This window comes from Lotus japonicus, chromosome 1 (genome assembly GCF_012489685.1).
Source record: "Lotus japonicus ecotype B-129 chromosome 1, LjGifu_v1.2".
Lineage (NCBI taxonomy): Eukaryota > Viridiplantae > Streptophyta > Magnoliopsida > Fabales > Fabaceae > Lotus > Lotus japonicus.
Window position 1 is genome coordinate 69,330,715 of NC_080041.1, and position 17,956 is coordinate 69,348,670.

Sequence of the window (17,956 nt, forward strand, 5' to 3'; positions counted from 1 at the left end):
GATACTTTTTGACTCAAAAAGTAAACTCACAGAGAAAATGAGTTTTTTGGACAGTTTTTCAGATCTACGGCGACTCGGTGAAAATCCGAACATACGGGAAGGTATTTGAAAAGAAAAATCGAAGCTATCAAACATTTTGACAGTTTGCTCCAAACTTTGAGCACAGAAAGACATGGAAAAATCCAACAGAAAGTAGAAACAGATGTAAGGATGATGAAGGTTACTTCGATGCCGATCCATAGCAATTGAAATCAGGACGATCGGGAAAGGACCGAAGAAGTTCTCTCCTCCTCTCTCTCTCTCTCTAGGAGCTCGCGGCCACTCTTGGGAGAAAATGAGAGAAATCTCTTTTTTTTTCCTTTTTATATGTCAGGGAAAAATCCGAAAAATCGAGATTTCGAGGTTCCAGTCGTTTTGGTACTTTCATTTGCTGATAAAAGTTGAGTATTCGGCGACAAAATGTCGAAACTCAAATCGAGGTTCATTTAATTGAGGAAAACGTCTCAAAGACGGTGTGGGTCGATTTAAGCCGAAAAACTACTTTTTGCAATCGACGTCGGATGAAGAAACTTCCTTCAGGAAAAAGATCATAAACGGCGAAAGGAATGAGGCCATGTAACATCCCACCTTAGGAAAAAGAAACTTCCTTCAGGAAAAAGACATACTAGCTTAGGAATAATTAGATAATAGTTAGAAATAATTTTACATATATTCAGAATTTATTTCTAATATTTCTATGACATAAGCCCTTATTTTTTAGTTAGCAATTTCTTTAAGGACTAAAGTTTGAAACAAGGAAGAACTTAAGGACTTTTATTTGAAAAGTTCTAGAGTTCAAGGAGTGAAACGTGAATGCAGCACCTAATCCTATTGTTCAACCTCACATCACCATACTTCTCTTCATCATATTTTTGAACATGGTGATATGCTTGCATGAAATTTTAATGGCCAAACTCATACTACAAGATCAAAAACTCTATTTTTATGATATGAGTTCTATTGTGGGATAAAGCTTGACATATAAGCTTGGGCCCTCTATATAAAGAGGTGTTGGGTGGAAATTTTTCCCACACTATTCCTCTCCTACTCTATCTGTTCCTCTCTCCCTCTCACACACTCTTTTCTTTCATCTCTTAAATTTCTCAAACCTGCAACTTGCTCTCCCTCTCTGCTCTTTGATACCCACTTAACGAGATCACCTCCACAGTGTTCGTGAGGAGGAGACGAAGCCAGTTCTGCCCTCCGCTCGCTCCACCGCCGCACACCGCCATCTTCTCCGGCGAGCTTCGCCGGAGTTCGTCTTGGAATTCGGTAAAAAGACCTTCTCCTGACTCTAATCGATGCTTTGAGTCCGAATATGATGTTTATTTTGCGAAATTCAAAGCCTTTCCTAATGAACAGAGAGCTTTTATAAAATTCGAATTTTGCTCTCATGCATGTCCTTACCTTCATGACCAATGTATTCTAAATCATTCTTTGCATTACTGGACATGTATTGATCATGAAATAGGTTCTAGATTATGGTTTTATGCAGCTTGTGGGTACAGACCTGGAAAAGAGGGTGTGATGAACAAGTTCATCACCTCCCTTGCTCTTTTTCACGACATGGAGAGGAGGAGCACGAACCAGAGGTTTAGAGCCTCTGGCAGCTCTATTTTACAGCCCACTAAGGTCTTAAAATCCTCTGTTGCTGGTTGATTGTGTCAATAGATGAGTTATTGATAATTAATCAAACTTAAAAATGCTTCAATTTGACATAAAAATGAGTTAAGTTGCTGTATTAAGATGTGTGTAGGTTTGGACAGGTTTGGACCAGCATTAAGAGACCTTATTATGGTCTGAGAACCCCTGACTTCAGAGATTAATTGGCTAATCATATTCAGACCTTGATGATTGATTTTTATATGACTTCAAAAAGGGCTTAAATTGGTTTAACATGGTTTAATTTAGCATTTTACGTTGTTATGTGCTAAAGCTGGACAGATTTGGAACATGTTAATGGACTCACATTAGACTATCATATTAATGAATATATGGTTTAAGTGCTTGTCTATGTTATGACCTTGAAACTTGACCTTTAAAATCACTTAAAGATAGCTTAATTTGGACTTAAGTGAACTTAAATTTGTGTGGTTAATTTAAGTATTGTGAATTGTGTATATTGCAGGTCAGGAACAATCCACTTCACTTCCTTTGGGTAAGGGGAGTTTACAGGCTACGAGGATATGATGATTATATGATTCTCTGGCAGGAGGATCGCGTTTAATTATATTTAATTAGCTGTTAATTATCATTGCTATTCGATATGGTTGTAACTTTAATACAGGTGTTGTGTGTGAATGCTGGATACTTGTATGGTTGATTGATGCATTAGACAGGTGCAGGTTATGGCTCAGAGAAAAGAAATACAGGGGAATGGGTCTTGGAGGCATTATGTGGCAGGAACCATGGAATAGTTATTCAATGATCAACAGATCTATCTTTAGCTTTCAACAAGGATTTTGCATTTAGGAGAAATTGATTAGAAAATAATTAGGTGATAATGGCTTAGAGTAATAATAAAACCGTTTATGCATGAAGCTATATTTCTGTTGTTGATCACTGAATAACAGGTATTCCAGGTGATGGTTCGATTACGAATTCAGAATGCCTCCAGGATAACTACTCAAATATGAGTAACCGAACCTTGTGTGGTTCCAGGCAGGATAAGGGGGAGATGGTTGAACGATGATTGAATAATTTTCATGCATCATAACATGAGCAGGTAGGATAAGGAGTAGGAACGTGCGACAACTTCCACCTGAGACCCCGGATGTGCACCCGGTGTGGATGCCCGAGATACCTGAGGTGGCACGTAAGACCATGAGTGGCAGTGCAATTCGAAAACGCTAAAAGGGTATTCAGACTCGGTAAAGAGTGGGCCGGTGGCGCCATATTCCCGAGTGACGTTCCGAAGTGAGAGGCTTTGAGGAGCCAATGGGCCCAGCAATCATATGTGATATGTGTTGGTTGATACGGTGGCATGCATAGCATAAACTCATATTTGGTTATGTAATTTGTCTGTGATTGTGTGTGGTTGCAGGATGATGATTGATTGCTAACCGAATATAATTATTTGCCTTACTTCTGACTGATATATTATATATGATTTATATCTAAGTCGTTCTGTAGCTCACCCTTACGCTTTATTTTTCTAGATAACACAGAGATAGCTGAGGGAGATGGACCTTCCAGTTGAGATGATACTGGCGGACTTTTCCTCGCCGGAGGGATGGTATATTGACCCTCACACCGGTATCTGTACATATGTAGGGATGTCGACGTTCTGGTATCGCCATCCCGATAGCCCTGTACCTGGTTACCCAGTTTCTTTTCCTCGGATGTTCAGTTTCATCATGCCCCCACACTTCCTAGCTCAGGAGATCTTGGAGGAGCCTCCGCTACCACCTATGCCGAACTTCGCCGCTCCTTTGGCAGCTGTACCACCACCACGGGAGCCTCAGCCTGACATGCCCGTGGAGAATGGGCATGTGAAGGAGGTACCCGGTACGGACACGAGGAGGAGGAGGAGAGAGGGACGTCCCCGTAGGTGGGATGTGGGGCCTAGCGACTAGAGGAGGAGCTAGTGATGGTGTCTGTTGATATCTTGTGTTTTGTCTTTTTGTTCTCTGATGATGATGTACTCTTATGACCACTGAGCTATTTTGTAGTACCCTTGTATGATGAGCTCAGTTTAATAGGACTCTGATGACAGCCGTGCGGTTTGGCTTAGTGATGTATGTTTTGGGTGGCGGCAGACTCTGCGATATAGTCGCTGCGATGATGTGTACTTGTTGTGATGTATATATTTGTGTAGGAGTGTGTTATCCCAAACCTAAGTATTACCACTTACGTTTTATTGTTCCGCTACGCTTATTAATTCAGGTTTTGGAAGTCAACGCTTAGGTGAAAGTCACACGCTTGGTGTCGAGTAGCAGAGTAGCACCTAAGAGGATAATCGAGATAGGAAGATAACAGAATAAAATAAAATAAAATAAAAGTACACCACGAGAGGGTGACGACGTATTAACATTACAACGTGGGGACTCTCTCTCAAAAGCAGAGTGCTTGGAGTTGCGCCCCCACAGGTTTGGTATCAGAGCTTCAAGTTCCTCAACTGTGGAACTCAGGAACTCTACGAAAGACTAACTTTATTCGTATGCTTTGATGATTGATGTGTTTGATTACCTGTTATGTATACTTGATTATTTGCTATGAATTTATTTGTGTATGATTGTTTACTAATTTAGTTGCATTTCAGGAAAATGGATAACGACATGGCGGAAGCTTTACGCCAACTGACTAATTTCTTAGCTAATCAGGCTGCCAGAGCCGAACAACAGAATCAACCAGCAGAGGATGATGTATACAAAGGAATTGACAAATTCCTTAAGCGAAATCCACCTCTATTTGATGGAGGTTATGACCCTGAAGGCGCCAACCGCTGGCTTCGTAAAATTGAACAGATCTATGAGTCCTTGCCTACAAGTGAGGACCGGATGATAGCTTATGCTTCTTACTTGTTTCACGAAGAAGCTAGGAACTGGTGGGTACACGCCAAAAGCAGAATCACTCCACCTGATGGAGTCTTGACTTGGAGCATCTTCAAGGAGGCATTCCTTGAAAAATACTTTCCTGCTGATGTAAAAGGCAAAAAGGAGACCGAGTTCTTGGAGCTCAAACAAGGAGAGATGTTTGTGGGACAATATGCGGCTCGCTTTGAAGAATTGAGTCAATTTCATCCTTACTATGGTACAACAGCTGACGACGCCTCCAAATGCATTCGTTTTGAGTGCGGTTTGAGGCCTGACATCAGGGCAGCAATAGGACATCAGCAAATCCGCACTTTTACTGTGCTGGTGGAAAAATGCAGGATATTTGAAGAAAATGATCGAGCTCGGAGGGAGTACTACAAAAGCTCAAAATTCAACAAGACTTCTAAGAGGAGAGAAGAACGAAAGAAGCCTTATTCACCTAGGAACTACAAACCGGAACTTCAAAACAGGAACTATGGTGGTGCAAGACCAACAAATCCTAACAGCCATGTGACTTGTTATCGGTGTGGAAAGGAAGGACACAAATCTTGGAGTTGTACTGCAACAACTACATCAGGACAGACTAACTTGAAGCCACCCGTTGTTGGAGGTACCAACACCACTTCTGCACCAAGAAACTCAGCTGGAGCAAGTGCTCAGAAACCTGGGAGACCCGTGAACAAGGGTAAAGTTTTTGCAATGACCGGCGCAGAGGCCAATACTTCTGAAGATTTGATACAGGGTACGTGTTTCCTCTGCGACATCTCTTTAGTAGTTTTGTACGATTCAGGTGCGACACATTCCTTCATATCACATGAGCGGGCTAAGTCGCTAAAATTGGTTATAACACAATTACCTTATGACTTAGTAGTAACCACTCCTACCAAGGAATCCGCAGTCACGTCTTCTGTATGTAAGAAGTGTCCCTTGGTGATAGAGGACAGGGAATACATTACTAATCTTGTCTGTCTACCTTTAGAAGGTCTAGACATTATTCTGGGCATGAACTGGCTTTCCATCAATAATGTATTGTTGGATTGTCGGCTAAGAGTCCCTATATTCCTCCAAAAGTACAAGGAGAAGCATACCGCCTCTTTACCTGAGAAGGAACCCTCAGCATACTTAATTCTCTTCTCTTCAGAAGGAACCAAGCGACCAGCCATGGAAGACATTCCCGTTGTACGAGAATTTCCAGAAGTTTTTCCTGAAGATATGACAGAACTTCCACCAGAACGGGAAGTGGAGTTTGCTATTGATGTGATTCCTGGAACAACACCAATTTCTGCAGCACCTTATCGCATTTCACCCTTGGAGCTTGCTGAACTACAGAAACAAGTTGAAGAGTTATTGTCCAAAGGGTTCATCCGTCCCAGTGTATCGCCATGGGGAGCTCCGGTATTGCTTGTGAAGAAGAAGGATGGAAGCATGCGTTTGTGTGTTGACTATCGTCAACTCAATAAGGTTACTATTAAAAATAGGTACCCTTTACCTCGGATCGATGATCTCATGGATCAATTGAAGGGAGCCAGAGTCTTCTCCAAAATTGATTTGCGGTCCGGTTACCACCAAATCAGAGTTAAATCAGACGACGTGCAGAAGACAGCCTTTCGGACTCGGTACGGGCACTATGAATATTTGGTGATGCCGTTCGGGGTGACCAACGCTCCTGCAATTTTCATGGATTATATGAACAGGATCTTCCATCCCTACCTAGATAAGTTTGTGATAGTCTTTATAGACGACATACTTATCTATTCCAAAAGCAAGGAAGAGCATGTTGAACATATGCAGGTCGTATTGAAGGTCTTGAAGGATCGGAAGTTGTATGCCAAACTCTCAAAATGTGAGTTCTGGCTAGAGCAAGTTCAATTTCTGGGACATGTTGTGAGCGAAGACGGAATCGCTGTAGACCCTGCCAAAGTAGAAGCTGTGAACTCATGGAAGGTCCCGGAGACTGTCACTGGAGTAAGAAGTTTCTTAGGGCTGGCTGGATACTATCGAAGATTTATTGAAGGGTTCTCTAAAATTGCTACTCCACTAACTCAGCTGACCAAGAAGGATCACCCGTTCGTCTGGACGGAGAAGTGTGAATAGAGCTTCCAGACCTTGAAGGAGCGACTAACTAAAGCACCGGTGTTGACCTTACCAGATCCCTCAAAGGACTATGATGTGTACTGTGACGCCTCGAAATCTGGTTTGGGGTGCGTGCTAATGCAGGAACGGAAGGTTATAGCCTACGCCTCACAGCAACTACGACCTCACGAGCAAAACTACCCAACTCATGACATGGAGCTAGCAGCGGTGGTTTTCGCTTTGAAGATCTGGAGACATTATCTGTATGGTGTAAAATTCACTATATACAGCGACCATCAGAGCTTAAAATACTTGTTTGATCAGAAGACTCTCAACATGAGACAACGCCGATGGGTGGAATTCCTTGAAGATTATGATTTCAAGTTACAATATCACCCGGGAAAAGCTAATGTGGTGGCTGATGCGTTGAGTCGAAAGAGTTTACATGCAGCAAGATTGATGATTGAAGAAACAGAGTTGATAGAGAAATTCAGAGATATGAACCTCATCATGGAGACTTTACCACAGGGAACGAGACTTGGGACCCTGACTCTCACCAATGAGTTCATAGAAGAAGTTAAAAAGGAGCAAGCGCGAGATGAGAATTTACAGAAGGAAGCACATGGGAGAGACAGCATGAGCAGACCTGATTTTCTCAAGGGTCCTGACGGTCTTTGGAGATATCAAGGGAGATTATGCGTTCCTGAAGGTGGAGAGCTAAGGCAAAAGATTCTTGAAGAGGGACACAAGAGTGATTTCAGCATACATCCCGGCACCACCAAGATGTATCAAGATTTGAAGAAAATGTTTTGGTGGCCCGGAATGAAGAAGGATATCATGAAGAAGGTGACGTCCTGTCTGACGTGTCAGAAAGTAAAAGGGGAGCATCAGAAACCTTCTGGAAGCTTACAACCTCTGTCAATACCTGAGTGGAAGTGGGAAGGAATTTCCATGGACTTTGTCTCAGGACTACCCAGGACTACTACTGGACATGATGCAATTTGGGTAATCGTGGATCGCTTAACCAAGAGTGCACACTTCATAGCAGTGAACATGACCTTTCCATCAGAGAAGTTAGCAAGAATTTATGTGAAGGAGATCGTCAGGCTACATGGAGTACCTGCTAATATTGTTTCTGATCGAGATCCCAGATTTGTGTCAAAATTTTGGGGAAGTTTACATGAGGCATTGGGGACTAGACTCAGTTTGAGTTCTGCTTACCATCCTCAGTCAGACGGACAATCTGAAAGGACAATACAGACACTGGAAGATATGTTGCGAGCATGTGTGCTAGACTACAAAGGCTCTTGGGAGGATTTTCTACCGTTAGCGGAGTTCTCTTACAACAACAGCTATCACTCTAGTTTGGGTATGGCACCATTCGAAGCTCTATACGGAAGGAGGTGTAAAACCCCTTTGTGCTGGCTTAGTGGTGAGGACAAGATCACACTCGGGCCTGAACTACTTCAAGAAATGACAGAAAAAGTTAGAAGCATCAGAGAGAAGTTGAGGATTGCACAAGATCGACAAAAATCCTACTATGATAAACGTCACAAGCCACTTGAATTTCAGGAAGGAGATCATGTCTTTTTGCGAGTCACACCTATCACTGGAGTTGGAAGATCCATACACTCTAAGAAGCTCACTCCTAAATATCTTGGTCCTTATCAAATTCTTGACAGGATTGGCGCAGTAGCATATCGCATCGCCTTGCCTCCCTCATTATCAAACCTCCACGATGTGTTCCACATATCTCAATTAAGGAAATACCTACCTGACTCTTCTCATGTAATCGAACCCGACAACATCGAGCTTGAGGAGAATCTCACCTACCCAACTCAACCAGTGAAGATACTCGAAAGGAGAGAAAAACAACTTCGTAAGAGAACAGTTCCACTGGTGAAGCTAGCCTGGAGCGATGATAATCAAGACGCAACTTGGGAGTTGGAAGAAAGCGCAAGGAAGCGGTACCCCTCACTATTCGGTAATCTCTTAATGGAGAATTTCGGGGACGAAATTCTTAAAAGGATGGGTAAATGTAACATCCCACCTTGAGACCTACTAGCTTAGGAATAATTAGATAATAGTTAGAAATAATTTTACATATATTCAGAATTTATTTCTAATATTTCTATGACATAAGCCCTTATTTTTGAGTTAGCAATTTCTTTAAGGACTAAAGTTTGAAACAAGGAAGAACTTAAGGACTTTTATTTGAAAATTTCTAGAGTTCAAGGAGTGAAACGTGAATGCAGCACCTAATCCTATTGTTCAACCTCACATCACCATACTTCTCTTCATCATATTTTTGAACATGGTGATATGCTTGCATGAAATTTTAATGGCCAAACTCATACTACAAGATCAAAAACTCTATTTTTATGATATGAGTTCTATTGTGGGATAAAGCTTGACATATAAGCTTGGGCCCTCTATCTAAAGAGGTGTTGGGTGGAAATTTTTCCCACACAATTCCTTTCCTACTCTATCTGTTCCTCTCTCCCTCTCACACACTCTTTTCTTTCATCTCTTAAATTTCTCAAACCTGCAACTTGCTCTCCCTCTCTGCTCTTTGATACCCACTTAACGAGATCACCTCCACTGTGTTCGTGAGGAGGAGACGAAGCCAGTTCTGCCCTCCGCTCGCTCCACCGCCGCACACCGCCATCTTCTCCGGCGAGCTTCGCCGGAGTTCGTCTTGGAATTCGGTAAAAAGACCTTCTCCTGACTCTAATCGATGCTTTGAGTCCGAATATGATGTTTATTTTGCGAAATTCAAAGCCTTTCCTAATGAACAGAGAGCTTTTATAAAATTCGAATTTTGCTCTCATGCATGTCCTTACCTTCATGACCAATGTACTCTAAATCATTCTTTGCATTACTGGACATGTATTGATCATGAAATAGGTTCTAGATTATGGTTTTATGCAGCTTGTGGGTACAGACCTGGAAAAGAGGGTGTGATGAACAAGTTCATCACCTCCCTTGCTCTTTTTCACGACATGGAGAGGAGGAGCACGAACCAGAGGTTTAGAGCCTCTGGCAGCTCTATTTTACAGCCCACTAAGGTCTTAAAATCCTCTGTTGCTGGTTGATTGTGTCAATAGATGAGTTATTGATAATTAATCAAACTTAAAAATGCTTCAATTTGACATAAAAATGAGTTAAGTTGCTGTATTAAGATGTGTGCAGGTTTGGACAGGTTTGGACCAGCATTAAGAGACCTTATTATGGTCTGAGAACCCCTGACTTCAGAGATTAATTGGCTAATCATATTCAGACCTTGATGATTGATTTTTATATGACTTCAAAAAGGGCTTAAATTGGTTTAACATGGTTTAATTTAGCATTTTACGTTGTTATGTGCTAAAGCTAGACAGATTTGGAACATGTTAATGGACTCACATTAGACTATCATATTAATGAATATATGGTTTAAGTGCTTGTCTATGTTATGACCTTGAAACTTGACCTTTAAAATCACTTAAAGATAGCTTAATTTGGACTTAAGTGAACTTAAATTTGTGTGGTTAATTCAAGTATTGTGAATTGTGTATATTGCAGGTCAGGAACAATCCACTTCACTTCCTTTGGGTAAGGGGAGTTTACAGGCTACGAGGATATGATGATTATATGATTCTCTGGCAGGAGGATCGCGTTTAATTATATTTAATTAGCTGTTAATTATCATTGCTATTCGATATGGTTGTAACTTTAATACAGGTGTTGTGTGTGAATGCTGGATACTTGTATGGTTGATTGATGCATTAGACAGGTGCAGGTTATGGCTCAGAGAAAAGAAATACAGGGGAATGGGTCTTGGAGGCATTATGTGGCAGGAACCATGGAATAGTTATTCAGTGATCAACAGATCTATCTTTAGCTTTCAACAAGGATTTTGCATTTAGGAGAAATTGATTAGAAAATAATTAGGTGATAATGGCTTAGAGTAATAATAAAACCGTTTATGCATGAAGCTATATTTCTGTTGTTGATCACTGAATAACAGGTATTCCAGGTGATGGTTCGATTACGAATTCAGAATGCCTCCAGGATAACTACTCAAATATGAGTAACCGAACCTTGTGTGGTTCCAGGCAGGATAAGGGGGAGATGGTTGAACGATGATTGAATAATTTTCATGCATCATAACATGAGCATGTAGGATAAAGAGTAGGAACGTGCGGCAACTTCCACCTGAGACCCCGGATGTGCACCCGGTGTGGATGCCCGAGATACCTGAGGTGGCACGTAAGACCATGAGTGGCAGTGCAATTCGAAAACGCTAAAAGGGTATTCAGACTCGGTAAAGAGTGGGCCGGTGGCGCCATATTCCCGAGTGACGTTCCGAAGTGAGAGGCTTTGAGGAGCCAATGGGCCCAGCAATCATATGTGATATGTGTTGGTTGATACGGTGGCATGCATAGCATAAACTCATATTTGGTTATGTAATTTGTCTGTGATTGTGTGTGGTTGCAGGATGATGATTGATTGCTAACCGAATATAATTATTTGCCTTACTTCTGACTGATATATTATATATGATTTATATCTAAGTCGTTCTGTAGCTCACCCTTACGCTTTATTTTTCTAGATAACACAGAGATAGCTGAGGGAGATGGACCTTCCAGTTGAGATGATACTGGCGGACTTTTCCTCGCCGGAGGGATGGTATATTGACCCTCACACCGGTATCTGTACATATGTAGGGATGTCGACGTTCTGGTATCGCCATCCCGATAGCCCTGTACCTGGTTACCCAGTTTCTTTTCCTCGGATGTTCAGTTTCATCATGCCCCCACACTTCCTAGCTCAGGAGATCTTGGAGGAGCCTCCGCTACCACCTATGCCGAACTTCGCCGCTCCTTTGGCAGCTGTACCACCACCACGGGAGCCTCAGCCTGACATGCCCGTGGAGAATGGGCATGTGAAGGAGGTACCCGGTACGGACACGAGGAGGAGGAGGAGAGAGGGACGTCCCCGTAGGTGGGATGTGGGGCCTAGCGACTAGAGGAGGAGCTAGTGATGGTGTCTGTTGATATCTTGTGTTTTGTCTTTTTGTTCTCTGATGATGATGTACTCTTATGACCACTGAGCTATTTTGTAGTACCCTTGTATGATGAGCTCAGTTTAATAGGACTCTGATGACAGCCGTGCGGTTTGGCTTAGTGATGTATGTTTTGGGTGGCGGTAGACTCTGCGATATAGTCGCTGCGATGATGTGTACTTGTTGTGATGTATATATTTGTGTAGGAGTGTGTTATCCCAAACCTAAGTATTACCACTTACGTTTTATTGTTCCGCTACGCTTATTAATTCAGGTTTTGGAAGTCAACGCTTAGGTGAAAGTCACACGCTTGGTGTCGAGTAGCAGAGTAGCACCTAAGAGGATAACCGAGATAGGAAGATAACAGAATAAAATAAAATAAAATAAAAGTACACCACGAGAGGGTGACGACGTATTAACATTACAATGCGGGGACTCTCTCTCAAAAGCAGAGTGCTTGGAGTTGCGCCCCCACAGGCCACGCGGATGGAAACTTCGTTAGAAGCTCCGAATAGAAAATCTTTTCATTCGGGGTCTTAATTAAAGTCCCCGAGAGGTAAACTCTAGCTTCGACGGACTTCCGGGAAGCAAAGCCTAACAAGCGTACAATCCAGGGTTTTGTATCGGAATATTGGTCATGGGAAAATTACTCAGAGGTTCTTATTCTCCCTTTAATTCTAAAATTCTCTTAAACAATGCTCTACGAGCAGATATAGCCTTTTTTGGACACTCTCGACCTTAGTCAGGTGCGAATATGACTCGTACTATCAATCAAACTGACTAACGTAACATCCATAGTCATAATCTGAACTTAATTACTATATAAATAATTTTCATGACTCATAAGGGTTCGAGTCAAGAAAATAAAATAAAAATAATAGAATATAATTACTCCATTAATTAATACAACGAAAATAAATAAATAATCTAGTTATTTAATTCAGGGTCTTACATGAAACAACAAAATTATTTTTTGTCTCTCATACACATCATTCTTTTTAATCTATCTCTCATATTTTTTTATCATACTAAACAACTTCTAAATCTATTCTATTTCTCACATTTTTCTCTCTACTCAACTTCTCTCTTCTTTATCTCTCTCTTTTCTACTAAACAAAGCGTAAAAGTGTTGATATTCTTTTGATGATTTAAAAAACTAAAAATTGGAATTGTTAATATATATAAGACAATATTCCTTATAATCTATTTCATCAAATTCACCAACCATACAATGACATATGCATACAATTTTAAAATTGAATAATAATTTTTTAATAAATATCACTTGTTTTTAAAAATAAAATTCATTTACTATTATTTGAATAGAAAACTTGATAAAAATGATCGATGAAATAATTTAATTCAAGTTTTTCTCCTTTTTTTAGCGCGATTAAATAATGAAACAGAGTTGACATATGCACGGATGAGATGGAATTGTTTGAATGTCAGTTTAAAAGTATCTAATTAGTGTCGGTTGCGGGTAAAAGTGATTGTTTAAACTTTTAGGGTAAAAGTTTAATTTCAATGAGTCGCATTATTAATGAGACTTTTTACTTTCAGCACAGAGTCGAGTTAAAACAATTTAATAAATAAATAAAAAGTGATGCAAATCCCTGCTCATTCCTTCCACGGTCACAAACAAAGCTAAAAACAGAAGCAAGAAAAAAAGCCCCTAGTGTGACTTAATCACACCCTCCTTCCTATACATTCAGTGTGCAGACACAGAACTAGTGAAAGAAAGTTGCAGCCAGCTCATTCCTGAGACATTGACCTCACAACAAACTTCACTCATGCATACACCAAAAAAACACAACACACTGTTTCTCACTCCCCCACTGTCTCAACTCACCGTCATGTATATAAATAAATGCCTCATCCATTACATACCCATCACTGACCACAAAATTAGTAGTAAATATTGCTCAATTTTCTGAAAACAACATCTGAAAATTGAAATAAACATGGAGTATGGGAAATTGGGACCCTCCGATTCAGGTGGTGGTTCCTCTCGCTCCGATGTAGCTCTAGTCAACTCAAGAACTAAAACAACCTCCGGAAGAAAGAAGAAGCTCATTATTCTAGTACTCCTCGCCGTCGTCCTGATCGTCGCCTCCGCCGTCGTACTCACCGCTGTACGCTCCCGAGCCGGAGGCTCCGGAGCTTCCACCCTCCGGGCGAAACCGACACAGGCAATTTCAAACACGTGCAGCAAAACACGGTTTCCTTCACTCTGCGTGAAGTCCCTCCTTGATTTTCCGGGATCCACGGCGGCGTCGGAGAGAGACCTCGTCCACATTTCACTCAACATGACCTTCCAGCATCTCGCCAAGGCGCTCTACTCCTCCGCCGCGATCTCCGCCAGCATGGATCCCCGCGTCCGCGCCGCCTACGACGACTGCCTTGAGCTTCTCGATGATTCCGTTGACGCTCTTGGCCGCTCACTCTCCTCCTTCGCCGCCGGGTCGTCCTCCTCCGACGTGATGACATGGCTCAGCGCCGCGCTCACCAACCAGGACACGTGCGCGGATGGGTTTGCCGACACCTCCGGCGACGTCAAGGACCAGATGGCTGGCAACCTCAAGGATCTTTCAGAGCTCGTCAGCAACTGCCTCGCCATATTCGCTGGCGCCGGCGATGACTTCTCCGGCGTTCCCATACAGAATCGACGGTTACTCGCAATGCGAGATGATAATTTCCCGAGATGGTTGAACCGGCGAGATAGGAGATTGCTGAGCCTTCCGGTGTCGGCAATGCAAGCCGATGTTGTCGTCTCGAAAGATGGCAACGGAACGGCGAAGACCATCGCCGAAGCTATTAAGAAGGTGCCGGAGTATGGCTCCCGGCGTTTCATTATCTACGTCAGGGCAGGAAGGTAATTTCATCCTTTCCTTTATTTTTATTTTTCCTGCTTAGGCACTAAGCACCTATTTTTTAAATAATTATTTTTATTAAGTTGTGAAATGACTTTTTATTTGTTTGTGGATAGTGGATTATGGAGTGATTGCGTAATTGACTTGTTTGTATTAATACAACTGTAATCATGTGAATGTAATATTTTAATGAATGGGTCCTTTTTCATATTCAGTATAGTACTATTTTGTAGCTTATAAAAAAAAACTAGTACTATTTTCAGTATTTTGTATTGATGTGCCTCCATTCTCATTGATCGATTATGACATCAAAATTGTATTCACTTTTATTTTGAAGTTAAACATTTCATTCAAAAATCAATCTGGTTCAGACAATTAATTGCGTTAGGTGAAAACACGAACACTTCATGCGGTGCTGACAATGTTGTAATGGTGCCATAAATTCAAATTTAATTTCAGGTATGAAGAGAACAATTTGAAGATAGGGAGAAAGAGAACCAATGTGATGATCATAGGGGATGGAAAGGGCAAGACAGTCATTACAGGTGGCAAAAATGTCATGGATGGCCTCCTCACCACATTTCACACTGCTTCCTTTGGTAAAAACTCCCTAACCTTTTCCTTTGCTAATAATTTTGTATTTTCCTAAATATAAGTAAAATTTTAAAATTGTCAACTTATTTTTCTTAATAATAAAAAATAGTATGTTAGTAAAAAAAAAAAAGGAAAAAGAGAAACCACGAAACTAGTGGTCCAAAACCATGCACGACACGAAGTAGACCAGAACAAGTTGCACGTGGCCTACTACTACCATTCTAGGTTGTCATATTTCAAGATTCCTTACTGTTTTTTTAGTCGTTTTTCTACTTCAATTGAATGTTCCATTCCATCGCCTCTGCCACCTAAATTTACCAAAGAATAAACATAAAAAAAGTTAACGAATTAAAATTCAAAAGAATAAAAAAACGAAAATGATGTTTCTTACAATATCAAGTTATTAACCCTCCTCCTATGTGTCTATGCAGCTGCTTCAGGCGCAGGTTTCATTGCAAGGGACATGACTTTTGAGAACTACGCCGGGCCGGAGAAGCACCAAGCGGTGGCCCTCCGTGTCGGAGCAGACCACGCGGTGGTGTACCGCTGCAATGTGATTGGGTACCAGGACACAATGTATGTACACTCCAACCGTCAATTCTACCGCGAGTGTGACATCTACGGCACCGTAGACTTCATATTCGGCAATGCCGCGGTAGTTTTCCAAAACTGCAGCCTCTACGCGCGAAAGCCCATGGCCCAACAAAAAAACACCATCACGGCCCAAAATAGAAAGGACCCGAATCAGAACACGGGTATTTCAATCCATGCCTGTCGGGTCCTAGCCGCAGCAGATCTCAAAGCTTCCAATGAAAGCTTTGAGACCTATCTGGGCCGACCGTGGAAACTTTACTCTAGAACGGTGTACATGATGTCATACATTGGTGATCACGTGCATCAACGTGGGTGGTTGGAGTGGAACACAACGTTTGCTTTGGATACTTTGTATTATGGTGAGTACATGAATTATGGGCCGGGTGCTGCCGTTGGGCAACGGGTCAACTGGCCCGGGTATCGGGTCATTACATCCGCATTGGAAGCGAGCAGGTTCACGGTGGCGCAATTCATATTGGGCGCTACCTGGTTGCCGTCCACCGGAGTGGCATTCCTAAGTGGCTTATCTACGTGAATTATTCCACACTGCAACTTGATTAAATCTTGTTCCATATATAGTCCAAACCAACCCAATTTGTCCCCATATATTTTTATAATTAGTTTATTTGCAATAATTGTATTAAACTAAAAATATAGTTTATTTTTTGGTACCATGCTTTTTTTTTCACCCCAGTGGTCATGATAAGAAATATAAGTTGTAATGCAATGTCGAATAAAGAATAACAAATGGATTTAATTTAGATGAAGAGTTTTATACATGTATTCAATTAAATTTCTCTATTTTTCTTTTTTCCCCTGGCTGATTGTCTAGAAATGCACTTGCATTGTCATTCCATCGTTGGAAATTAAGAAAGCTAGCCTGAGGTATCACAATGGATTTCATGTCTTCCCCAATTTAGACATTGGATTGGGAAGTTTAGTCTAACTGCAATTTCCGGGAAACTTCCACGGAGCATGCATGAAAAGTTATTGATTAGTGGGGGCACCAGATAAGAAATGGCACATGGTGGTGTCAATGGTTCATATAATAATTGATAGTTTCCATCCACGTATAGGTTCAACTATTAAAGGATGAGTGTGTTTAGGTGACCCGGTAATATTTTCCATGTGGGGAATGGGGATAAGTAGTGTCCTACACTTGAAGATACAGACAGTTTGAGAAAGTAAACCATCCTCAACTGTGGAATAAACTTTGAGATAAAGGAGGGTTTCAACTCTACGAGCTTCACCTCAGTTCAGCTAGCCCTTTGGATATAGGTTAAAGCTTTCATTTGGTCGGTCACTTGACTGTGAATTTTCAACATTGACCAAGACATTATTTTGGCCGACCCAGAACAATAGGTAAGTGTTTTTGTCAAAAAACAATAGGTAAGTTCAAATGAGACCAAATATAACATGAATTCTATTTTATATGCTTAATACATTTTACAGATATAGCAAAATGACATTGGATTAAAAAAATAGTAACTTTTAATTTCACTAGATTTGTTGGAAGGAAAATACTATTTGTTACCAAATCTTTTATCGACGAACATTTACAGATCTACATGGTAGTGGAATGTTGGTTTATGACAAACCATGTCCATGATTTTCGCAAAACATCACTCTTCAATTAAATATGTTTGCCGTGCTCGTGAGTTTCATCAAAACAAACTTCGCAGCATGTAGATTACTCAGAAAATAAAATAAGGTAGGTTGTTCTATTTTTGTATGTTTGTGAATTAAACGCTATATAAGAAAAGGGCAAGTTGTAAAATTATTACACTAATAAAAGGGGCTTCTATAATGGACAATGTTGAAAAGTGGTTAACTCATGATTCATGAACCACACTGAGTACTTGCTATTTACAATATGGATCAGATTTTTTCTTAATCAGACAAAGCCTTATCAAAAAAATCTTGGAAGGAAATAATAGACAATAATTCTTATTTTCTAAAAGCAATGTGTATAGTTAGTATAATTTTTCTTGTTAGCGGGCCCACTGAGCATGAATTGAAAAAGCAATATGTATATCGGTAAAAAAAGTCCCATTTTACAAGGCATGGTATGCCATTTACATGTGTTAACATGGCATTGAATTCTAATTATTTTGACTTTGATGTAACAAAACAAAGAAATACAAATACTTGTTTTTTTTTTTTAAGTTGATTTTTCTGCTAGGAATGATATCTGAAACTTTACT

General features: G+C 40.9%; 2 protein-coding genes across 2 annotated transcripts; both read left to right on the forward strand.

The window, feature by feature from the left end:
• The first annotated feature begins 3,221 nt into the window (after positions 1-3,221).
• Positions 3,222-5,562, forward strand: LOC130744042 (uncharacterized). The gene is made up of 3 exons (XM_057596239.1): positions 3,222-3,539; positions 4,290-5,483; positions 5,557-5,562. The coding sequence occupies exons 1-3, from the start codon at positions 3,222-3,224 to the stop codon at positions 5,560-5,562; spliced, it is 1,518 nt and encodes a 505-aa protein (XP_057452222.1).
• A 7,847-nt stretch (positions 5,563-13,409) lies between these two features.
• LOC130743671 (probable pectinesterase/pectinesterase inhibitor 34) lies at positions 13,410-16,513 on the forward strand. Its single transcript, XM_057595906.1, has 3 exons — positions 13,410-14,566; positions 15,024-15,163; positions 15,590-16,513. Exons 1-3 carry the CDS (start codon positions 13,656-13,658, stop codon positions 16,285-16,287), a joined length of 1,749 nt encoding a protein of 582 aa, XP_057451889.1. The 5' UTR covers positions 13,410-13,655; the 3' UTR covers positions 16,288-16,513.
• The last annotated feature ends 1,443 nt before the right edge of the window (positions 16,514-17,956 follow it).